This window comes from Exserohilum turcica, assembly GCF_000359705.1.
Source record: "Exserohilum turcica Et28A unplaced genomic scaffold SETTUscaffold_2, whole genome shotgun sequence".
NCBI classification, from domain to species: domain Eukaryota; kingdom Fungi; phylum Ascomycota; class Dothideomycetes; order Pleosporales; family Pleosporaceae; genus Exserohilum; species Exserohilum turcicum.
Window position 1 is genome coordinate 3445819 of NW_007360025.1, and position 18394 is coordinate 3464212.

Consider the following 18394-nt stretch of genomic DNA (forward strand, 5'->3'; position numbering starts at 1 on the left):
CTTTTTTTTTTTTTTTTTTTTTTTTTTTTTTTTTCTCTCTCTCCTTGACTTGACTTGGCTTGACTTACCTTTGCTTGGCACAAGTTACACACATTCAAGTTCATAGTATATCCAAACAAACAAACAAACAAACAAATAGAGAAAAAAAAGAAACTCTTCTTCTTGCCATCATGTCATCAATGTTTCAAATCATCATCGTCATAATCATCGTCATCGTCGTCATCATCATCATCATCATCATCATCATCATCGTCGTCTTCGTCTTCTCACACTCGCTCGCTCCATGCAATTACCTCGCTACACTATACTACTATCACCCACACCACTACCCAATAATCCCCCCCCGTCTACCTTTTCTTCTAATGTAACAATATGAACCATGCCTGATTCAAACACACACACACACACATACCCTCACACCCTCACACAACTAGCCACTATCCAATCCCCGCCCCATGCTTACACACACTCTCACACTCACACCACCACTCGCATGCTCACCCTCACCCTCACCCTCCATTACAACAAGCAATATCCCTTCTTCTTCTTCTTCTTCTTCTTCTTCCATGCAATTCACCCCTCCTTCACCCAAATCCGTTATTCGTCAATTATTTCAATCACAGCAGCAACAACAACAAAGTCCCCTCCTCCACATTTTGCTCAAAACACCCTTCTCTTCACACACACACACACTACCCCCTCTATCTTCACAACCCCTACAACTTGTACAAAGCATAATCCAAATCTTGCATCAGCCCCCGGCTTTGCACTCCTCTACGGAGCCGGACCTGGACCTGGACCTGCCGCCGGAGCTCCCCCTGAACCTGCCACTGGACCTGCCGCCGGCAAAGCCACTTTCTCTCCTGAAGCTGTATCACGACTCGTCTCTGTATCCGCCGTCTGCGGAGTAACGGTAATGGTGGAATCCGACGACCCATGTATAGGCGCAGACGGCACCTGGTTCGCTTCCACGGCCTGTGATGCTGCACCCAGCGCTTCTGGCTGCACTGGCACCTCAGCTACAGCCTGAAGCGCCTTCTCTACACTGGCCTCTATACTGGGCGCCGACCATGCTGTCTCCCCAAGCGATTGAGGAGCCGTAGCAACAACTGGCGATGACACCTGACTTCGGTCTGGAGATCGCGCAACAGATATCGGTTCCGTCAGCGCAGCGGGAAGACTCCTCCGTAGCCACATCGACCCCGTCCGTGGCGAAGGACTCGACTTGGCAGCCGTTGGTGGCGGCGTGGGACTTGGGCCCGTCGGCCTCACGTCGCTTGACTTCTCCGTCTTGGACTGCGTCTCGTCTGGCGACTGCGCCACCTCCGATGCTCGACCACGCGTAGCCATATTCTCCGTCGGTTGCGCCATATTCGCTGCTTGAGGTAAGTAGCCCGAACTCCCAGGTGGGCTCTTGGCCCTCTCCCTCCGATCAACCCGCTCCTTGTGGTCCTGTCTTCGTTTGTGGAACCAGTCAAAAGCCCCCTTCTTTTCAGACTTGTCGTGGTCAGGCGGGCTGCCAAACGCCGTCGACGTGTCTGGACTCTGGATCGACTCGAACTGGCCGCTTCGTCGCCCACCCCCTGTCCACCCGGAGCTGCTGGCAAACGAGCTCATGCTCTTATCCGCGCCAACTACCGAGCCTCGCAAGTCCGTCTGGCTCGCAGTCGGCGTTGACTTGCTCTCTCCACGCTTATGGCCTTTCCAGAAGCTACGCTTTTCCTCCTTGGGCGCTTCTTCACCCAGCTCCGTCTCCGAGTATTCCGTTGCCGTCGAGTGCGACCTAAACGAAGCCGAAGGCGACATGCTGGGTTTGAGTGTGTTGCCCGATGCCCGTGACGAATTCGCATCTTGAAGCGCTTCCTTGGAGCTGCTTGGTTGTGAGTGGCCCTGCGCAAACGGAGGTTGCGGCGGATGTAAAGGCGAAGGCGGGCCTGGGGCTACCTGGGTCGCTCCGAAGCCCGCATCACTGCCGCCCAGAGAATGCGTAGAACTGTGCGTACTCTGGCTGATGGCATTTGGCCCGCGTTTCTTCTGGAGCTTGTTAGGCTTGCGCCAGTCCTTTGAGTCCTTGGATTCCCCCGTGGGCGAAGCAGCCACTTTTGCCAGGATCTGTGTAAACGTGCGCACAGCAGGCGTCAGTTCCGCTGGTGGACCAGAATCGACGGGCCCTTCCAACAAGTCGGCGCGCTCGCGCGTAGGTGTGAGATGGGGGCTGCGCTGAGGACTGCGCTGGTCGTTGCCAGGCGTGGTAGAGCGCGGAGGTAGTAGAGACTGTGCAACCTGCGCCGCGACGTTGGGCGTAGTGGGCTGGCTTGGTGGAATGACTCCCGGCGAGGCAAGTGGGAAAGCGCCTGGTATGTTTTGGAACGCAGGAGTAGTCGCAGACCCACCTTGGTGGTTGAGGGGCGCCGACGGAGCCAAAGCCTCATGCACAGGAGCAACTTGAAAGGGTTTCGGTATCTCGATCTTATTTGGGGGCAGAGTCTGCACCCGTCGGGGACTGGTCGCTTCGAGCACTGCGGGCTGTATGGCTAGGGTTTCTTCTGCAACAGGCGACGTGCGCTGTATGGCCTCTGGCTGGTGCTGGTGCTGCTCCGTTTCTTGTATCGGATGCGCATGGTTTGCGGGAGTGTTGGCCGACTCTGGCGATAAGAGCGGGTTCTTGACCTCTTCCACAGGACTTGGGCCGGATTGCTTGGGTGGAGGGAAGCGAGGGCTGCCTATCGCCGGAGAGCGCTTCGTGGGCAGCGTATTGCTTCGATGCACTCCCGAGGTGGAGGGCGACGCAAAGGCCGGAGTAATGGGGCTAGGAATAGCGCCAGAATGACGCGAGCGCTTCGAAGACGTCGACACATTTCTGCGGACGCCACCGTGCATACGCAGGCTCTCTGCGCCAGCGCTCGAAGTCGAGGCCGAGCGACCAAGACCGCTGTTGTTGCGACCGGGAGTCGTGGGTGTTCGGGCCTGTGGAGTAGTCGGCCCGCTCTCAATGTGCTTCACTGTGCCTTCATCGACCGCGGTGCCCTCCATACCAATCAGGAAGTGGTCCTGGTTGTCAATGAGAAAGATGAGAACGTCCTGGCTAAGGCGATAGTCTTGCGGCGACATGTCGTGCTGGGGATGCGACAGCAGTCCTGGCTGGAAGATGGCAGCCAGATTCGACGTTGTCATCTTATTGACATCAGCCTTTGCAGCGAAAACGGCAAGGAGATCCAGAATGTAGAGCAGCAGCTGCCGGTTCAACGAGGGCAGAGCCTTGATCTGGTGCTGGTATATGCGCACGGCGGCGTCTGGGTCAAAGCCGCCAATCGAAGGGGCCTGTCCCTCGCAGGGCCCTACAGCCTCTGCCTGGTGGCCCTTGAGGGGGTTTCGAAAGGGATCGTAGTGCTGCAGGGGGATTATGGGCTCCGGGAGGTTGTTGAAGTAGCGGCGCAGAATGTTGGCGGCATCATGCACCGTGTAGCCGGACCAGTCCAGGCCCTTTCCATATCTCGGCGGGGTGTCGAAGGCCGTCTTGAGTTCCTTTATCCTCTTCTCCGAGCCGGCCAGGCGAAAGATGCCCTCGACATCGGTTGCTGTGGGCTGTTAACAGCTGATGATGCCACAGGGAACTGGGCGTGACTGACCCTTTTCCTTCAAAAAGACACCGCACTTTGCGACGACAATGGGGACGTAGCCGTAGATGTAGCTCTCGCCGTGCTCGTTGAAGAGCGAGATTGCGACGTTGGCGTAGGGGATGCTCTGTATGAGGGGCACGCCAAAGATTCCGGGGAGGGCCTGATCTGGATGCGCGCAGGGCAGTTAGTCAGTGGATGGGCGCGACAGGAACAAAAAAACGAGCGTAGTAGGGGTAGCTGGCTGGCGCGACACAGGCGCCTGTTTGGGGGCGGGGGACGAGGCGGCGTACCTTTGTCGTCTTCCTTCTTCGCGGGGCGCTTGCTAAACTGCCTCCACCACGAGGTCAGGTCCCGCTTGGACGAGGCGGGTTCGGGTGTTGCAGCCAGCGCCGGGGCGGGCTGGGGCTCTCCATTGCGCACGCGCGGAGTCTGGGGATTGGTGTGCGTGCCTCCGGGCATGGCAAGCGGGCCGAAGAGCGTCGCAGCTCTCCAGACAGGCGTATTCGCGGGCCGGCGTCGTTGATGGCAGCGTCGTGTGGAGGTGGAGGTGGTCTTGTCCAGGTACAGGTGGACCCCAAGTGGGCAGGCGGCAGCTATCTGGGGGGGGCCGCTACGTGACGTCGGCCGTGGTTGGTAGCGAGAGGGAGCGCGCGAGCTTGCCCAGCGGGGTTCCTGCCGTATGCCTGGTCTGCGAGCTGTGTGTGTGTGTGTGTGTGTGTGTTTTATTTTATTTTTTGGTTTCTCTGGAGCGGGCGGCGGGCGAGGCTCTGCGAGCGGGGGCCTATGTATGTATATGTGTATGTGTGTGTGCGTGGGTGCGTGTGCGTGCGAGTGCGAGTGCGTGTGCGTGTGTGCGAGAGTGTTGCCCTGGTTGCGTGTGCGAGTGGGTGCGTGGGTGCGTGGGAGGTGGGCAAGCAAGCAGGCAGGCAGGCAGACAGGCAGGCAGACAGACGGGCAGGCAGGACGGGCGGACGCGACTCTCTGGCACAAATCCGGGGAGCGTCAGCGGTCAAGGGGCGGCGAGGGCAGCAGGTGCGCAGTGTTGGGCGGTCGGCGGGCGCTTCAAGACATGCATGCGATGGCTGCGCGGAAACCGAGGGGCGAGGGCGAGGGCGAGGGCGAGGGCGAGGGCGAGGGCAGAGGGCAGAGGGCAGAGGGCAGAGGGCAGAGGGCAGAGGGCGACAAAGGCCATGCATGTCGCTATTCTGCGTATGCCTAGCAGCTCATGACGGGCGGCCAAACCGAGTGAGTGGCTGCCCTGCTGTGGCGGCCGGCCTATCAAGGGAAACCGGCATGGCGTCGCCTGACAACCGCCAGCATGCAAGTTGGCTAATATCTGCTAGGCCAAGAGCTGCCGTGGCGACGCGACGCTCCCAGTCTTGCTCCGTCTCGTCGTCTTGTCCGTCTTCTTTTTTCTGCTTTTTCTTGATACATGTCCAGTGCGCTTGGAACCCAACAGTCGACTTGTGTCGAGGAGCGTCGTCTGCAGTGCATTCATTATACGTGCTACGCATAGCTGCCTGCCTGCCTGCATGGCTGGATAGCACCATCTACATGCTTCCCCATGGCCAAAAAAACATGGCAGGGCCTGATAGAAGTTTTCCAGAGCGACTTGCCCACATGCAATGCCTCCTCCCGCTCGACCCATCAACCCCATCTCCATGGCCCGTCTTGAAATACACATAGTACACATGACGGGCTATTCGCATTCTGACCTGGTACCATCGTCATCGCCATCGCCATCGACGTCGGACCTCGCCCGTCGCCTCGTCGCCCCAGCCATTTCCGCCTCTACCTTCCGCCCATGCCGCCGCCCTGTGCCATGGCGGCATTCTGCTCCTGGAACCGGTCGCCCAATCGCTGCGAGCCCTTCATGTGCTTGTCCACGCATCGCATGACGCAGTTTTCCTCGCGCGACGTGAGCGACTTGCTCTCAAAGCCGTTGACGCAGTGGTCGAAGCATTGCTGCACCAGGTTCGAGTACATCTGCACCGTTGTCAGCCCGCCTGCATCCTGCCGCACACGCCTGCCGCAGCTGCCCTACGTTCATAAACTCCTTCATCTGCTTCTTCTCCATGCGCGACTGCAGCTCGCGCTGCTCAGAGGCTGTGAGTCTGGCCCGCCATTAGTTTTTCGCCATGCATTGCCCAGAGTCCAATTCACCTACGAGTCCATGGTTGCTGTGAGTGCGTGACGGAATCTTGGTCGGCAAGCTGGTGTGAGAGTCGCTGATGCAGCGTGATCCGGAATCAGAAATTTGGCATGACGTCGGGCTTTGTGAGAGAGAGAGAGAGAGGAGACAGTCGTCTATGTGGGGCTACTGTACTAGATGCTTGCTGCTGATTGGACGCTGCTCGTGCTAGCGCCCTGGCTCTACGTGCGCCTTGATAGACTGTTAAGAATATCCAATTCATAGAGGGAGCAACACCCAAATGTCTAATCCTCTACGATGCACTGACATCGACGCCAGTCTCTCTCCTGTCCAATCCATGGTCCCGCACCCATCTCCCCGGCTCTTCACTCCTCCATCCACCACCCCTCCTCCTCAGCAAATCCATGCACTCTCCCACCTCTATCGCTAGCTGCTTGCTCCAGCAGTCTTTGCTTACAAACTCGCCGCCATCCTCAAACTCACGCTCGCCTAGATAGCTTGCAACCACCTCGTAGCTCTCGCGCCACTCCAGCCAAAAGTCACTCGCCTGTGCTCTTCCCCTCCTCTTGCCTTCACTGAGCAGATTGTTCTCCAGCCCCGGAGCCAGCTGAACCGCAATCTTGTTCACGGTTGGGATCCGTTTGAGAGCCCGAATAACGGAATTGGTGTTTCCCACAAGTGGAAAGATGCTGGTCAGGCTGAACGAGGTAATGTTGCAGCATGCTTGCGCTTCTTTGGCCAGGCGCATCAGCAAGAGAAACAGCACTTTGGGTGATTGCTTCAGGTGGTATTCATAAGTGCTATACACGGCCATCGAAGAGCCCTCGTTGTAGCCCACGTGGTACCATGGACGCTGATGGACTAGAGACGAGCCCCATTTTCGGCACTGACTGTCCATGTGTTCGCTACGAGGCGGCTCGGCCTGGAGCAGCTCCATGTAGTGCATCTTCATCTCAAAAGCCCAGCCATCGTTGGTTAGCAGCCCCGTGTCCAGAAGCCCGGCCATGGTCGATGGAGGAGCAGCAACAACAACGCGTCTAGGTTCTAGGTGGGCGAATATCTGCGTCCAAATTTCGGATACTCCGCGAGTCAATGGCCCATGTGCACTAGGCCCGTGGAGCAGCTCGCATTCCTTTTCTGTATACACCACCACGCTCCTGATGTGGTGCTTGAGTGCATACTGCGTGACGAACCGGCAAAAGTCTGGGAATCTTCTGGGAAGATGCGGAAGCCATGTAATGCTGGGTACCGACTTGAGAAACTCGTCTCCTTCTTGGACGCGGCATAGCGTGACGAGCACATCATCCATGGCTGCCCCAAACGCAAAGCCTGAGCTGCTCTTGAACTTGCTTCGCAGCTTCGTGTAGATGAGAAACTCGTGGTTGCTGAGCTTGGTCAACTGCTCTTGCATGCTATCAATGAGCCGCGCATCCATGGGCACCCACTGCGCTTCGTCATCAAGTGCTATGCGTGCGTAACGGAAGAGCAGGGGCAGAACAATCTTTCTCCACCGCCATGACACCCGAGACAGGCTCTTGAGCGGGCTACGCTCAGAGCACGTGAGACGTCCTGAAGGCTCTTGGCTGAATTTCGTAATCGATGGGGCCTCGTGATCCAGATGCGTGGCAATGTGCGCAAGAAGCTCGTTCGGGAGCGACTGCATGGCCATGGGCTTACGACGTTCTTGTTTCGACAATTGTCGCACGACCGTAGTCAATGTCGTCTGTTCAGACGCAATACCAACCAAAATAGGTGATAGGGGGAGTGTAGAGTCGACTGACTTGGGGAGCAGGTTGTGTCACGCCCAACCGGTCCCGGCGGATGGGCTCGACGTTACGTCATACTGAATCTGGTTAGTGTCCGTATTGACTATCGGCTCTGGCTCCCTGTTTCGACGTTCATGGATGAAACTCACACACAAATGGTTATATGTAGAAATGCCTGAAACTGTTATCAGTGTTTGGTCCAAAACGCACCCAAAATTAGAAGCTAGCACGCGTAGCGCCCTCGAGCCATGCAACGCCCGCCATAACCCCATCCACCACCCTGACTCTCTTCCCCTCGACGTCTCCCAACTCCTCGACGCATGCCTCCCTGACCATCTCATCCATGCCAGCCATTCCCGCACATCCCAGACAGATTGCGCCGACCTTGCCCCTCTTCAAAAGACGCTTCACAGCATCCTTCATCCGTTTGCGCACCTCTTCGGCAGGCGCATCGTGTAGATCCGTAGCATTAAGCCCTGTAGTCTCGACGCCCGCGAAGCGCTTGCTGGCCTCTGAGCCTGTACCCAAAAAGGCAATTGTTGCATCGGTCAAGATGGATTCCCAGACTTTGCCTGTGCTGACAATGCCAAACTTTTCGTCGGGGTGTATAATCTGCAGCGATGTGCTGACGCTGGCTTCGAAGATGCCCGTGACGGGTTTCCGCGAGCTCCTTATCGCATCTTGTTCCTTCAGGAGTGGCACAAGGGGGTGCTGCGAATAGCACGCGACGAGGAAGCCATCGTGGTGCGCGACATGTTTCTGCAAGGCGGGTAGGCAGTGGTTTACCGACTCGGCAGCATCCTCTTCATTGTTGATGCTTTTTGGACCCGAGGGCGCCGTGAAGTATTCGTGCGCGGTCTGCTAGCCATGGTCAGTTGCGGGCTTGCGGCGCTGGGTGGCGTTGATTGACGTCTTTGAACTGTAGCGCGTCGACAAGCGGCTTGAGGCCGTTGGTCATTTGCTCCGTGGAATTGGGATTGATGACGAGGATGGACCGCATCTTGCTGTATCTGGACCTGTGGCCGTAACGGTATTCGCCCATGGGGTTTGGTGTTGCTGTTGGCTGGACATTACCTCTGCCTCTGCACGCGCCATTTGCCCCGCCGTGACTTTTGGCCTGGTGGCGCGCCATGGCAGAGGTGGAGCTTCAGCTTTAGACAGGGATGCATCATGACGTCATATGCCAGCTACGGTTCAGCTGTCTGTACACGTCGAGCTCAACAAGACGAGGTCGGCATTGTGCGAGTCAAATGAACATTGTTTTTATTAGGCTACTGAGGGTATTCAGGATAGATGGGTATGGTCGCAGGGGGGCGTGATGTTGCATGTTGCGTCCAAGAACCATGCTTAGCTTTCCTCTGCTGTGCTGCCATCTGTGTTTGTGTTCCAGCCATAACGCCGTCGCAAGCTAAAATCATCAGGGTGTAGGTGTTGCGGGGACTGAGAATACAGGCGCTCAGTCGTCGCTTAAGAGCCGTGTCCGCGTGCAAGTCGTGAATCGTTGACGAGAAGCGGGCAGCTGCTTAACGGAAACAAGAGAAGCCGCCGCAGGAGATGCGAAAGGGAGCGCGTCGGACACCATGTCGGTCAGCGACAATGCCACCGCCTATGTTTGCAGTCAGCAGCTGCTTGCGGGCATGGAGCTGATAGCTCCGAAGAACCGGCGTGTCTTACCAACCCTCCTTCCTCCAAAGCCCTTGTGCCACATGAGACCCATGATTGGTTGTTGTTGTTGCTGTTGTTGTTGCTGTTGTTGGTTGGTTGGGAGTTGTTCTGTAGGAGTGTAGAGTGTGGAGTTGGTCTAGAAGCAGGTTGAGGTATGTAAGTTGGGGGTCTAGAGCAGGGGCGCGCTCAGCTATATATAGGGCTGGCCGTGTGTAGTGGTAGGGCAGTGGCAGGGACAAACACAAGAAGCAGGCTCGTGGTACACTTGCGTCATACGTGGCTGAGCTCAAGTCTTGGAAGCAGCACTGCCACAACTATACAACACATGAGGGCCTAGACTGGCTTTTGGCAAGGTCGAACCTTACAGAGGGCCGTCGATCAAACGACTAGTCGCCTCGGGAGCAAGGCGGAGGAGAAAACAAACGGCGTGTTCACAATCACGGTTCCGCAAAGCAACAGCGGGAGGCAAGACACGATTGGGCGAGAGGACGAGGGATGCGAAATTGAGCATTTGATGCGTAGATGCGCCGTGGATGCTAGCCGTCTACTTCCCCAGGGTCAAAAACAGCCTGTCGCCAATGTCGCCAAGTCCAGGCTTGATCATGCCCTTGTCGTCGACAGCCTTGTCGCACCCGCCAACCCACACCTCGACGCCCGCCTCCCACTCGCTGCAGGCCTTGTGCAGCCCCTCCTCGGTGGCCAGAATGCTGCAGACAATGATTCTCTTGACGCCCCAGTCCTTGAGGGTATCAATGGCTGCGCAGGCCGTGGCGCCCGTTGCGATGATGGGATCGACGACAATGGCCAGCTCGGGCTGGGGCTTGGTAGCGCCCGAGGCGTGCGGGGTGTGGTAGGGCAGATTGTTGTAGTACTCGACGGGCTGCAAGGTTGACTTCTCGCGGTAGAGGCCCAAGTGGTGGATGGGGACTGGGGTGGGCAGCAGCGACGACAGCGCAGGGACCATGGAGAGGCCGGAGCGGAGAATGGGCACGAGCGATATGGCCGAGGGTGCGGGCGACGTGGTGCTGGTCGTGTATTCGTAGCCCAGCGGCGATTTGTCCTGCGATGCTGCCGTTAACAATGCTTGGCTGAGGGCGACCGACGTACTGTGCTGCCCGCCTGCGGCTTCAGGCCCGCGGCCAGCGCCTCGTAGCCGACCATGAGGGCGATTTCGTGCACCAGCGTTTGGGCATCGCGCGAGCCTGTGCCGGCGGACCGCAGCTGCGAGAGCTTTGCCTGCAGACAGGGGTGCGTCGAGACGTGGGCGTTCTTGGGTATGTTGATGCTGGCCATGGTGTCGGTCACGTGCACGTCGAGCCTGCCAAGCTTGCAGATGTGCGAAGGTGGGATGCGTATGCTGGCGTGCTGTAGTCTGGATATACACACGGCGGACACGGGCACTGGGTCGGTGCCGGCCGGGTTGCTGGGATGGGACAGGACAGGATGGGATGGGATAGGATGGCGAGGGCGATGCTCTGATACTGATACCGGCAGCTAAGTATGTACTGGTGCTAGCTGCCACCACCCACGACGCCCACACCGGCCTGGGCGAGAACAGCGAGTCACCCACGACCACGACTGGCAGGGCCCGCTGCTGCGCCAATCGGACATTTCGGGCCTGCCTGCCATTTGCCCGGCGCCTTACGTGGAGCGCTCCTAGTGCCCCAGGCCCTGCGACAAAAACAATGGCTGCCCGTGATATACTTTGTTCTTTGCTTCAGAAGGCGGTCCACGGCCACGACCGTCGGCACCACACGCACGTCACGCGCTGCAAGACGCTAGCATCTGCTGCTCCAGACGCCCGCCCGCCTCCTGGCCTCCTGCTGCGACTTTGCTGACTTTTTTACCTGGCCCGCGGCGGCAGTGCCATCAATTGAGCGCATCCCAGTCAATACCGGCCCGCGTCACTGCATCGCATCTGCAGGCACAAGGGCCACGCCCTGCGATGGCGGACCAGGCGGCGGCGGCGGCGGCAACAGCAGCAGCAGCAGCAACAACAGCAACCACCACCACCACCACCACCGCAACAGCAACGCCAGCACGACCAGCAACAGGAGCATCCGACGACGACTTCCTCACCAAGCGCCAGTCGCACTACAACAACCAGCGCTCGTCGCTGCGGTCCTCGCTTCTCGTCGACGAATCAGCGGGCCCGCGCCTGTCCGCGCGCACCCTCAGCGACGTTGAGCGGCTGGACAACTTCGACCTCGACCTCGACGGCTTCGACCCGGACGGCTTCGACCTCCACGACCCTGCGCCCGACCTCGCCGACTTTGAGTCGGCGCCGCCCTCGCCCGTATCGACGTCGTCGCCTGCGCCCAACGTGCCATATACGCGTCAGCAGGCGCGCACCGGGAGCAGCAGCGCGAGGTGGAAGGACAGGAACTCGGCCAGCAAGCGTGCGTCGCGGAGCACATCCGACTCCAGAGGCACCGACTCCAGGGCCGCAAAGGCCCAGGACGCAGATGACTTCCTCGTGCCAGAGTCGTGGCTGCATCTGTACAACGAGACGGCCCAGTCTCCCACGCTGCCCCCAGCGCTGCGACGACCCAGGACAAGAGAGCACGGCCGCAAAGTGACGGACCCAGATCATGCCACCCCCTCGCTGCCCCAGGCTCAACAATCCAAACGCTCCTCCTTTCTGCCAGGACGCACGACAACGCCCGCCTCCCCAGGGGCTTCACAACTGAGCTTCACCGCTCTGCCCAGCATGGCGCCCGACAAGGCAGACAACCACGCCGAGCGCTACGCCCGCTCGAAACACACACCAGGCGCACGGAGGGCTTCTCGGCTGGCTACGGAGCTCTACACGGTGTCGTATTTGATCTTCTTCTCCATCTGGGGTACGCTAGTCCGCCTTGGCCTGCAGGCCCTTACCTTCTATCCCGGCGCACCCGTGACCTTCTCGGAGCTGTGGGCCAACGTGGCTGGCACGCTGGTCATGGGCTTCCTGTCCGAAGACCGCCGTCTCTTTGCTGCAGAATGGGGCCACCACGGAGAGCCCCTACCAGAGCCCTCGGACGAGCCTGCGCCCCGACAAGCCGATAGAGCGCGCCACGGCAAGGTGAAAAAGACGATACCCATGTACATTGGCTTGGCCACGGGCTTCTGCGGCTCCTTCACCAGCTTCTCGAGTTTTATTCGCGATGTCTTCTTATCGCTTTCCAACGATCTCAAGGCCCCCATCAGCCACGCGTATTCGCCGGCGCCCAATACCCCGCTCCCTTTGCCAGGAAACCTGGTGACGAGGAACGGCGGATACTCGTTTCTGGCCTTGTGTGCTACGATTATCACAACCATAGCCACGTGTTATTGCGCGCTGCACGTTGGCGCGCACCTAGCCCTGGCGCTAGATGGCATCACACCCACGCTACCCTTTCGCCTCATGCGCCGCGTTGTCGATCCCATTTTTGTTGTCTTGGGCTGGGGCGTGTGGATTGGGGCTGTCATCATGGTGGCTGTTCCGCCAAAGGATGCATGGCGCAGTCAGGCCCTCTTCGCGTGTGTGTTTGCGCCCATGGGATGCCTGCTCAGATACTACATCTCCCTGCACCTGAACCCGATCAACCCGTCGTTCCCCGTTGGCACCTTTACTGTCAACACGTTTGGCACGGCAGTGATTGGCATGGCATATGACTTGCAGCATGTGACGCTGAGCACTACGGGCCGTGTTGGCGGGGGCGTGGTGGGTTGCCAGGTGCTGCAGGGCATCATGGACGGATTCTGTGGCTGTCTGACGACCGTGTCGACGTGGATTGTCGAAATCGATACGCTGAAGAGGAAAGCGGCGTATATATACTCCACTCTGAGTGTTGTGGCGGGCTTCTCGCTCCTGCTCATTATCATGGGCAGCGTGAAGTGGACTCTTGGGTGGGAAGCCATCTTGTGCAAGACGTAATAATAAGTATTCAACCTGTATAACATGTAGTAAGAGTGGGGCACGGGGAATGCTGTTTGGTTATGCATAGTGCACGACGTACGGGCAGGTAATGTATTCAGCATATAGTCTAATGTGAAATGACAAGGGGAAAGCGGCAAGGCTACACGCATAGGTACGCATCTAGTTGACATGTCTAGAGTAGGCCATATACGCTCAAATAATACGCATGAAAGTCGTTTGTGTCGAGTCAGACTCAAGACTCGCTGCTCTTGTCGCCCACTTCAAAATACAGCCCCCAATGCTTCTTGCAGCCGGGGTTGAATGCGCTGCCGCACTCTGTGCATCTGCTCCCACTCTCGAGGTACTCGTTGACGGTCAAGACGTGTCTGCACTGCCCACACAGCACAGCGCCTTCGTCGCGGCGAGTACATGGCCAGACGTCTGATGCATGTGTCTCGAGTGCATCGTGGCAGCTGATGCAGGCATAAAACTTTTTGCAGCAGAAATGCTTGACGGCAATGATGTCGAGCGGAGAGTGCCAGTGTGCGCATTGTGTGAGCCGGGTGAGGGAGAGACCGTACACGACTGGCGCTCCGTCGACCTTGGTTTGTGCTGCAGGCCCAGGCATGGTGTTGGTGTGGGTTGTTACTAAGGTATGTAGTTCTAGCGACAAGTACATGTGAGGTTCCGACAGTGTTGGCTGCACGAGGCTTGGCCAAAGGGTAACTTCGGGTCGATCCGTGGGGCTTTCGGCCATGCTCGTCTCTCGTCGGGTCTGCCAGCCTCGAGCAGACAATCCACTCGAGCCTGTCTTGTGGCTGCCCATGTGCGTCGACTGGCCAAAAAACATGATGCAGACGAGGCAGCCCAGCCTTCTGCCGCTGGCTGAACGCCCATCCAAGCAGCACCTGCCGGAAGAGCAACGGCTGCCAATGCCAATGGTGATTGCGAAAAGAAATTTCAGCCATGGGCACCGCCGTTCCGAGTCTCCATTGTTTCAGAGGAAAGTCCCGGTTCGGCCAGACGCTTAAGACGTCACTGGCCCCGCGTACCCCCCCGCCAAACTTTAACACCAGCAGCAGCTCAGCTCGACAACGCTTTTCTCAACACCTCCATCTCCAACTTGACATTGACCCTCCGTGATACCCTTACATCGCCTTTTTTTTCTTAGCCAGTCCCTATATCAACAACCGCCAAAATGGGTCGCCAATTCTTCGTCGGTGGAAACTTCAAGATGTACGTGACAACGCGGGCTGTGAGTTCCCGCACGGCGACGGCAAAGAGCTGACAGTGCTAAAGGAACGGTACGATCAAGTCGATCACCGAAATCGTCGAGAACCTCAACAAGGCCAAGCTCGATGAGAACACCGGTAAGCAAACTGGACTGGGAGCCTGAGCCACACGACTGCAAGGACCGCAAGCTGATGGATGAAAACAGAGGTTGTCATCGCACCACCAGCCCTCTACCTCCTCCTCACCCGCGAACACCTCCGCAAGGGCATCGAGGTTGCCGCCCAAAACGTCTTCGACAAGCCCAACGGCGCCTTCACGGGTGAGATCTCGGCTGAACAGCTCAAGGACAGCGGCATCACCTGGACCATCCTGGGCCACTCTGAGCGCCGCCAGATTCTGCAGGAGAGCGACGACTTTGTCGCAAGCAAGACCAAGGCGGCCATTGACGGTGGTCTGAGCGTGATTCTCTGCTGCGGTGAGAGCCTGGAGCAGCGCGAGGCGGGCTCGACCGTCAACGTTGTCACCACGCAGCTCAAGGCTGTTGCCAGCAAGGTCAAGGACTGGAGCAAGATTGTCATTGCCTACGAGCCCATCTGGTATGCCGGCATGCCCAAACTCTAGCCGCTGAACACGGCACTAACAAACACCAGGGCCATTGGCACCGGCAAGGTTGCTACCACTGAGCAGGCTCAGGAGGTCCACGCCGCTCTCCGTGAGTGGCTCGCAAAGGAAATCTCTCCCGAGGCTTCTGAGAAGACGCGCATCCTGTACGGCGGCAGTGTCTCGGAGAAGAACTGCAAGGAGCTTGCCAAGCAGCCCGACATTGACGGCTTCCTCGTCGGCGGTGCCAGCTTGAAGCCTGCGTTTGTTGACATCATCAACAGCCACCAGGCATGAATCCCCAAGAGCGATGCTCGTCTATAAGTGACTGAAGCTTGCGCTGGACGGATAGTGACGATCTTATGAGAAATACCGCTTGGCTAGAAACCACATAGGTTGAGCATAATGAACGCTTACGAAGACCAACTTGTCGTGTTTCTGTTTTTTTTGTTACAATGACTATACAAATGATGTGCATGCTGCGCCCAGATTTGCGTCTTTGCATGCGTTGGCTTCTATCCGAGCCTTGTTCGCGCTGGCCGCAATGGTCGTGTGGTTGGACTCGCTTGGTCTGATATCGCCAGAAACTGTGCCTTGGATCCTCAAGTATTCGCATTTCTACGTGACCCTCGTCCTCCGGCTGCCTCGGACGCTCATATCTTAATCTTGCTGCCGTGGAATGGACTCCACACACCCCTCACACTCTCGTTCAGACTCTTCACTGGACGGCCATCCAGCTTCCTGTTCTTCTCTCCCGTGCTATTCCTCAGCATCTCGGCCTTTTCGCGCACGCCCTCGTTCTGCAGGTTCTTGACGCATATTGACCGCTGGGCGCCATTGATGTAGTTTGCGATGATGACGGGGTGGTGGGCTGGCCGTGGGCTGACGCAGATTTCAATCTGGGGGTTGCGCTTCGCAAAAGCCGGCAGCGAAGACTTGATAAAGGCATTCATGCCGCGAGACGACCCCCACCAGTTGCAGTAGTGGAAGGTTAGGGATTTGCAGGGCAGGACAAAGGCGCCCACGCCATTCTGTGCGCATTTGTGCGTTAGCAGGCGCCATTGCCATTGCCATTGCCACACGCCAGGCGAGGCGCCGCGCCGGGGAGCTTACCTGGGCCTTTGCAACCGTCTTGAGCGCGGCGAGCGGCATGTTGGGCGTGCAATTGCCGTGGTGTCGGTGTCGGTGTCGGCGGCCAAACTCTCTCGCTCTCACGTGCTGTGGTCGCAGCCTGGGTTTGGTCGGCGCTAGTGCGAACTCCGCGTCGCAACTTCGTTCGCCCAAGCATCACATTCCCCCGAGGACCACAACCCCCTTCCATCGTCACTCTCTCGACCACCCCCATAATTCCAACTGCGCCACATCGCCATCTGGAGCGCATTCCAGAGCTCAGCCCACCATGACCCATCTCCTTCCGCCCATGCTGTTGAACCTGTTCGCCCCGCGCCCGCCGCTGCGCTGGGTGGAGCCTACCGACCACGCGCCCGAAAAGCGCTGCACGCCCAAGATTGGCGGCATCGCGCAGTACATGGACGCTCTGAGGGAATACAAGGACAACGACGGCTACGTGCCGACGGATAGCTGGCTGCAGAAGCGCGATCGTAAGAAGCTTGAGAAGCTTGAGAAGCAGGAGAAGCTCATCACCGAGGGCGTCAAGAATTGTACGTGTATTTGGCAGCGCGCACGTATGCCGCCTCGCTAACTCTGCTCCAGATAAGCCGGCAGAAGATCCAAAGGTCCAGGGCGACGCCTTCAAGACGCTGTTTGTTGCTCGTCTGTCCTACGGTGTCACCTCTGATGACCTCGAGCGCGAATTTGGCCGCTACGGCCCCATTGAGCGCATCCGCATCGTCGAAGACGTCACCCAGCCGCCCGACGCGCCAGCCAAGAAGCGAAAGCGCGGCTATGCCTTCATTGTGTACGAGCGCGAAAAGGACATGAAGGCTGCGTACAAGGAGACGGACGGCGTCAAGATCAAGGACCGACGTGTCCTTGTCGATGTCGAGCGCGGCCGCACAGTTTCTGGCTGGCGCCCGCGTCGTTTTGGCGGCGGCCTTGGTGGCCGCGGTTATACCAAGGGCCCAGCTGCTCGTGGCCCTGGTGGTTCTGGCGGCTTTGGAGGCGCTCCTGCCGGACCTGGCGGATTTGGAGGCCGCGGCGGTGGCTTTAACAGTGGCTTCGGCGGACGAGGCGGAGGCCGTGGAGGCTTTGCTGGTGATCGAGGAGGTTTCCGTGGTGGTGGTTTCGGCGGCGGAGGTCGCGGCGGCGGCGGCGGCGGCGGTTACGGTGGCGGACGCGGAGGCATCGGATATCAATCCAACGGCTATGGACCTCCCGATGGCGCTCCAGCTGGTCCCCGCGGTCCACGGGGCAGCGGATTTGGCGGGGACAGACCAGGCGGAGGCGATCGTGGCAGCGGACGATACGACGACCGACGAGGCGGTGGCGGTTACGATCGAGGATCCAGCGGCGCTAACAATGAACCGCTCGGCAGCAGAGATCGATACCGCGACCGCGATGGTGGATATGGTGGAGGCCGAGATGGGGGTCGAGACGGAGGCCGAGACGGAGGTCGAGACGGAGGTCGTGATGGAGGCCGAGACGAAGGCTCACGGAAGCGCGCATACGACGGCGACAGCTATGACGATCCACGGACACGACGACGATATTAAGCCTGGCAGATGGCTAAGCCTTCTTGTGCAAGGGTTTGTCAAAGGTTACCTCCCTTTTCTTCGCCCCAGCCCTTTCCCGTCAATGAGGGTAAGATCGACTCTGTTCAGCTCTTGACGTTCGATTACACAGCAGCGCAGCAAAGGAGGGTAAGAACGCGCATACACCAGACCACATCCACATCCACACCCACACCCCTAGGCACCGCCAATACCTCGAACCATCCCTACCACGTGGTTCTTACGCCATATCAAGTCACCGTCTCACTGGCAGCTTCAAAAGGTATAGCAGCAACGAGCCACAGCATTCCCATCAAGCCAACTTACCATTATTCCAAATCTGTCCCGACTTCAACATGCTTTACTTTGCTGGGGCAGAAAAGAAAAACAACCAAAAAAGAAAGAGAAGGAAGAAAGATTCCCTAAACAACGACAACGGGTAGGACACAGGTGATCTTTTTTTTCTTCCTGCACATGTCTTACTTGCCGATTTCTCGCCTTTTTCCATCCATCTCATTATACCTTTATTCTAGTGTTTCTTTGTTGGTTCCTCTCTCTTATGCTTGGGTAGGTCCATTCATAATGTAGGTATATGTCTGTGTAAGTCTGGATGAAACAAACATGTATTTTCCCCCCCCTATCTTCAATGCTTCAAGCATCAAGGTAAGGCCACCACACAGTTAGGGATGTCTTGATATTCCGAGCTTGGTGAGCTTATCGTATGATGGTTTGTGTCAGTGTTTCTCTCCTTCTCCTTCCCTCTCTCTCTCTCTATTTCCTTAGGTACACGAACACGTACACACGTACAT

The 18394-nt window shown here is 58.0% G+C and overlaps 11 protein-coding genes across 11 annotated transcripts; 3 read left to right on the forward strand and 8 right to left on the reverse strand.

Moving 5' to 3' along the window:
• Window positions 1-448: 448 nt before the first annotated feature.
• Window positions 449-4343, reverse strand: SETTUDRAFT_163390 (uncharacterized protein). The gene is made up of 3 exons (XM_008027672.1): window positions 3911-4343; window positions 3630-3785; window positions 449-3578 (listed from the first exon to the last, which is right to left on the reverse strand). The coding sequence occupies exons 1-3, from the start codon at window positions 4077-4079 to the stop codon at window positions 775-777; spliced, it is 3129 nt and encodes a 1042-aa protein (XP_008025863.1). The 5' UTR covers window positions 4080-4343; the 3' UTR covers window positions 449-774.
• Window positions 4344-5030: 687 nt separating this feature from the next.
• Window positions 5031-6003, reverse strand: SETTUDRAFT_163392 (uncharacterized protein). Its single transcript, XM_008027673.1, has 3 exons — window positions 5788-6003; window positions 5665-5734; window positions 5031-5606 (listed from the first exon to the last, which is right to left on the reverse strand). The coding sequence occupies exons 1-3, from the start codon at window positions 5793-5795 to the stop codon at window positions 5412-5414; spliced, it is 273 nt and encodes a 90-aa protein (XP_008025864.1). The 5' UTR covers window positions 5796-6003; the 3' UTR covers window positions 5031-5411.
• An 11-nt stretch (window positions 6004-6014) lies between these two features.
• SETTUDRAFT_179201 (uncharacterized protein) lies at window positions 6015-7719 on the reverse strand. Its single transcript, XM_008027674.1, has 2 exons — window positions 7688-7719; window positions 6015-7552 (listed from the first exon to the last, which is right to left on the reverse strand). The coding sequence occupies exon 2, from the start codon at window positions 7439-7441 to the stop codon at window positions 6065-6067; it is 1377 nt and encodes a 458-aa protein (XP_008025865.1). The 5' UTR covers window positions 7442-7552; window positions 7688-7719; the 3' UTR covers window positions 6015-6064.
• Window positions 7720-7754: 35 nt separating this feature from the next.
• Window positions 7755-8538, reverse strand: SETTUDRAFT_88311 (uncharacterized protein; the record flags this gene model as incomplete). The annotated part of the gene is made up of 2 exons (XM_008027675.1): window positions 7755-8399; window positions 8449-8538. 2 exons carry the CDS (start codon window positions 8536-8538, stop codon window positions 7755-7757), a joined length of 735 nt encoding a protein of 244 aa, XP_008025866.1.
• Window positions 8539-8779: 241 nt separating this feature from the next.
• Window positions 8780-9350, reverse strand: SETTUDRAFT_116501 (uncharacterized protein; the record flags this gene model as incomplete). The annotated part of the gene is made up of 2 exons (XM_008027676.1): window positions 8780-9144; window positions 9213-9350. Coding segments are annotated over 2 exons (157 nt in total), but the record flags the coding sequence as incomplete, so codon positions are not given.
• A 20-nt stretch (window positions 9351-9370) lies between these two features.
• SETTUDRAFT_163395 (uncharacterized protein) lies at window positions 9371-10644 on the reverse strand. Its single transcript, XM_008027677.1, has 2 exons — window positions 10311-10644; window positions 9371-10263 (listed from the first exon to the last, which is right to left on the reverse strand). Exons 1-2 carry the CDS (start codon window positions 10494-10496, stop codon window positions 9748-9750), a joined length of 702 nt encoding a protein of 233 aa, XP_008025868.1. The 5' UTR covers window positions 10497-10644; the 3' UTR covers window positions 9371-9747.
• Window positions 10645-10888: 244 nt separating this feature from the next.
• On the forward strand, window positions 10889-13317 carry SETTUDRAFT_171615 (uncharacterized protein; the record flags this gene model as incomplete). The annotated part of the gene is made up of 2 exons (XM_008027678.1): window positions 10889-10930; window positions 11287-13317. 2 exons carry the CDS (start codon window positions 10889-10891, stop codon window positions 13099-13101), a joined length of 1857 nt encoding a protein of 618 aa, XP_008025869.1. The 3' UTR covers window positions 13102-13317.
• Window positions 13318-13336: 19 nt separating this feature from the next.
• Window positions 13337-13711, reverse strand: SETTUDRAFT_19997 (uncharacterized protein; the record flags this gene model as incomplete). Its single annotated transcript, XM_008026790.1, has 1 exon — window positions 13337-13711. One exon carries the CDS (start codon window positions 13709-13711, stop codon window positions 13337-13339), a length of 375 nt encoding a protein of 124 aa, XP_008024981.1.
• A 481-nt stretch (window positions 13712-14192) lies between these two features.
• Window positions 14193-15339, forward strand: SETTUDRAFT_163397 (uncharacterized protein). Its single transcript, XM_008027679.1, has 4 exons — window positions 14193-14319; window positions 14383-14453; window positions 14522-14912; window positions 14967-15339. The coding sequence occupies exons 1-4, from the start codon at window positions 14282-14284 to the stop codon at window positions 15211-15213; spliced, it is 747 nt and encodes a 248-aa protein (XP_008025870.1). The 5' UTR covers window positions 14193-14281; the 3' UTR covers window positions 15214-15339.
• Window positions 15340-15365: 26 nt separating this feature from the next.
• SETTUDRAFT_163398 (uncharacterized protein) lies at window positions 15366-16096 on the reverse strand. Its single transcript, XM_008027680.1, has 2 exons — window positions 16030-16096; window positions 15366-15947 (listed from the first exon to the last, which is right to left on the reverse strand). The coding sequence occupies exons 1-2, from the start codon at window positions 16066-16068 to the stop codon at window positions 15570-15572; spliced, it is 417 nt and encodes a 138-aa protein (XP_008025871.1). The 5' UTR covers window positions 16069-16096; the 3' UTR covers window positions 15366-15569.
• Window positions 16097-16315: 219 nt separating this feature from the next.
• SETTUDRAFT_20000 (uncharacterized protein) lies at window positions 16316-17588 on the forward strand (the record flags this gene model as incomplete). Its single annotated transcript, XM_008026791.1, has 2 exons — window positions 16316-16577; window positions 16630-17588. 2 exons carry the CDS (start codon window positions 16316-16318, stop codon window positions 17586-17588), a joined length of 1221 nt encoding a protein of 406 aa, XP_008024982.1.
• Window positions 17589-18394: the final 806 nt, after the last annotated feature.